Raw genomic sequence first — 2,435 nt, 5'->3', positions numbered from 1 at the left:
ATAAATAAATGCAGTGGCGCGAGACGCCATAAGAAAGAACAAAAATCTTAGCCGATGAGAACCGACGAAATTGACTTGCACGCTCCACTTTGGCGGGTGGGACTAAATCTGCCAGTGTTTCTTTTTGTCATCCTTTCCCTCCCACTTCGGAGACTGGTGCCAGATTCTCAGCTCTTTGATGGATTGGCTGTACCACCGATAGAGACTGGAGAGAGAAAATTCCTTCCTGGCCAGCGACAGAGTCAAGCGAGAGCTCATGACCTTTCACTTTCCCCGTCACCTCTGAGAGACCTCGCCTATTTAATAAAACTCAAAAAGCCTGCGCCCCTAAGCCTCTTATTCTGGAACCTGGGACCTCTAGGAAGTTGCACTTTCATCCATCAATTTCTTGTTCCAAGAGTTTCAAGGCAGAAACATAGGTGAGTTGATTTCCCAGATGCAACTGAAGAACGCAAAACTTCAGCTCATCTCTTATTAATATTATTGCTTCATCACTGATCCTGCCCCTCAAAACTTTTTGCTCAGTATTCAAAAACAGAAAGGCACTCAAAGTCGTAAGACAATTATTTTCTCTGGATGTAAGAGTAAAAGCTGAGAAATCGAAGGATTTTGCTGTCTCCTGTGTGAGTGTTGCTATGATTGTGTTCTATGAAGAGCATGTTTAATGGGTCTCCTCCCTTTATGATCTGTGGGATGTCGGAGAGCATTTATCATAAGTGGTTTTTTAACCATAACCATTTGAAGATTTCTTGGATTCATAAACGAATCCTGCAAAAAGATGGTTACTCGAGCTACCCAGCTCCTGTTTTGCCTTCATCTTCGCCCCCATATCCCGGTGCTTTCCACAAAGAAACAGGATCTTCTTCCTCGTCTGGTACTAGAATTAGTCCTGCTGTTCTTTTCATTATAGTGATTCTAGCCGTGCTCTTTTTCATTTCTGGTCTTCTACACCTGCTCGTTAGATTTCTCGTAAAGCACCCATCTTCCTCAGCATCTGAATCTAGTAGACACCAAGAAATCTCAACCTCCGATGCTCTTCAAAGACAACTCCAACAGCTCTTCAATCTTCATGACTCTGGTCTGGATCAAGCATTCATTGACGCACTTCCTGTTTTCCAGTATAAAGAGATAGTTGGTCTGAAAGAACCATTTGACTGTGCCGTGTGCCTGTGTGAGTTTTCTGAGAAGGACAAGCTCAGATTGCTTCCCATGTGCAGCCATGCCTTTCATATCAATTGTATAGACACATGGCTTCTGTCCAATTCCACATGTCCACTTTGTAGAGGAACACTTTTAACTCCTGGTTTTTCAATTGAAAACCCAATATATGATTTTGATGATTTAAGGGAACAGGATGGATGTAACGGGGAAAATGGGTTCACAACGTTTAGACAGAAGACTGTTGAAATTGAAGAAACTGTAGAGAAAGGGGTGTTCCCAGTAAAACTTGGTAAATTCAGAAGGCTGAATATGCAGGAGGCAGGGGAGACTGGAGGAGGAGAGACGAGTAGCAGTAATTTAGATGCAAGAAGATGCTACTCAATGGGATCTTACCAGTATGTTCTTGGCAATTCGGACCTCCGAATTGCCTTAAACGAGGAGCGACAAGGCCGCGAGGCAAGGCTCACAAAAGGACCAGAACAATCTGAGAAGCTTTCCATGGAGGAGGCAAAGAAGATTAGAAGTGTGAGCAAAGGTGAGAGCTATTCTGTTTCCAAGGTCTGGCAGTGGTCCAAGAAGAGCAGGTTCTCTTCTTCATCCGAAGAAGATCAAGTGGGCATGCCATCTTCTCTTAATGCAGACCTGCCATGGATGAGGAATACAGAAGGGACATGAAAGGTAACCATCCCGGTGATTTTTTTTCCCCTATCACGTTTAACCCTCTTAATCCGCTTGTCAAAGTCTGTCCTTTTGGGATTGTAATTTTGAATTCATGATGATTGATTGTAGTATGTTGTGAATGTGTTTTGGTTTTGAATTGAGATATAATCATGACAACACTTCTTGCTCCAAACAGATCTTCCCGGAGAAGATAGTAGAGTTTGATATGTAATAGCAAATGTAAGTCTGATCTTGTTGGTTGCCTTTGTTGCTGCAAACAACAAACACTGGTGTGGAAAAGAAAAGACGTGTCTTTCCAGTCCCAGAGCATGCATTCTCTGAGCTTCTTCTTCTTCCTCTTCTAGATCACCTTAATTAGTCCGATGCTGTTACTCATCAAATAATTACAACAGGCAGGTTTACGATAGTTGATTAAATTTCAAAGCAAGCGTTGTGATTCTGCGGATCTCGAGGATATCTTGTTCTCCATGGCTTATGGCGGGAGGCAAGCGCGTTTGCTTTAATTTGTTGGCTTTTGAGGTGCTCGGTTTCTTTGAATGCTTTTGCTTTGTTTAAGCCTCTTTTGGGAGAATGTGAACGCAACTTTTTTTTAA

General features: G+C 42.6%; 1 protein-coding gene across 1 annotated transcript; it reads left to right on the top strand.

Annotated features, from left to right (window-relative positions):
* Window positions 1-2,435, top strand: LOC129293400 (RING-H2 finger protein ATL46-like). Its single transcript, XM_054931340.1, has 3 exons — window positions 1-419; window positions 526-1,839; window positions 2,018-2,435. Exon 2 carries the CDS (start codon window positions 649-651, stop codon window positions 1,834-1,836), a length of 1,188 nt encoding a protein of 395 aa, XP_054787315.1. The 5' UTR covers window positions 1-419; window positions 526-648; the 3' UTR covers window positions 1,837-1,839; window positions 2,018-2,435.

This window comes from Prosopis cineraria, unplaced genomic scaffold (assembly GCF_029017545.1).
Source record: "Prosopis cineraria cultivar Desert tree isolate PC_DT_omini unplaced genomic scaffold, ASM2901754v1 PC1, whole genome shotgun sequence".
NCBI lineage: Eukaryota > Viridiplantae > Streptophyta > Magnoliopsida > Fabales > Fabaceae > Prosopis > Prosopis cineraria.
The sequence above is the reverse complement of the archived record's forward strand: the minus strand, read 5'-3'. Positions and strand labels throughout refer to the sequence as shown.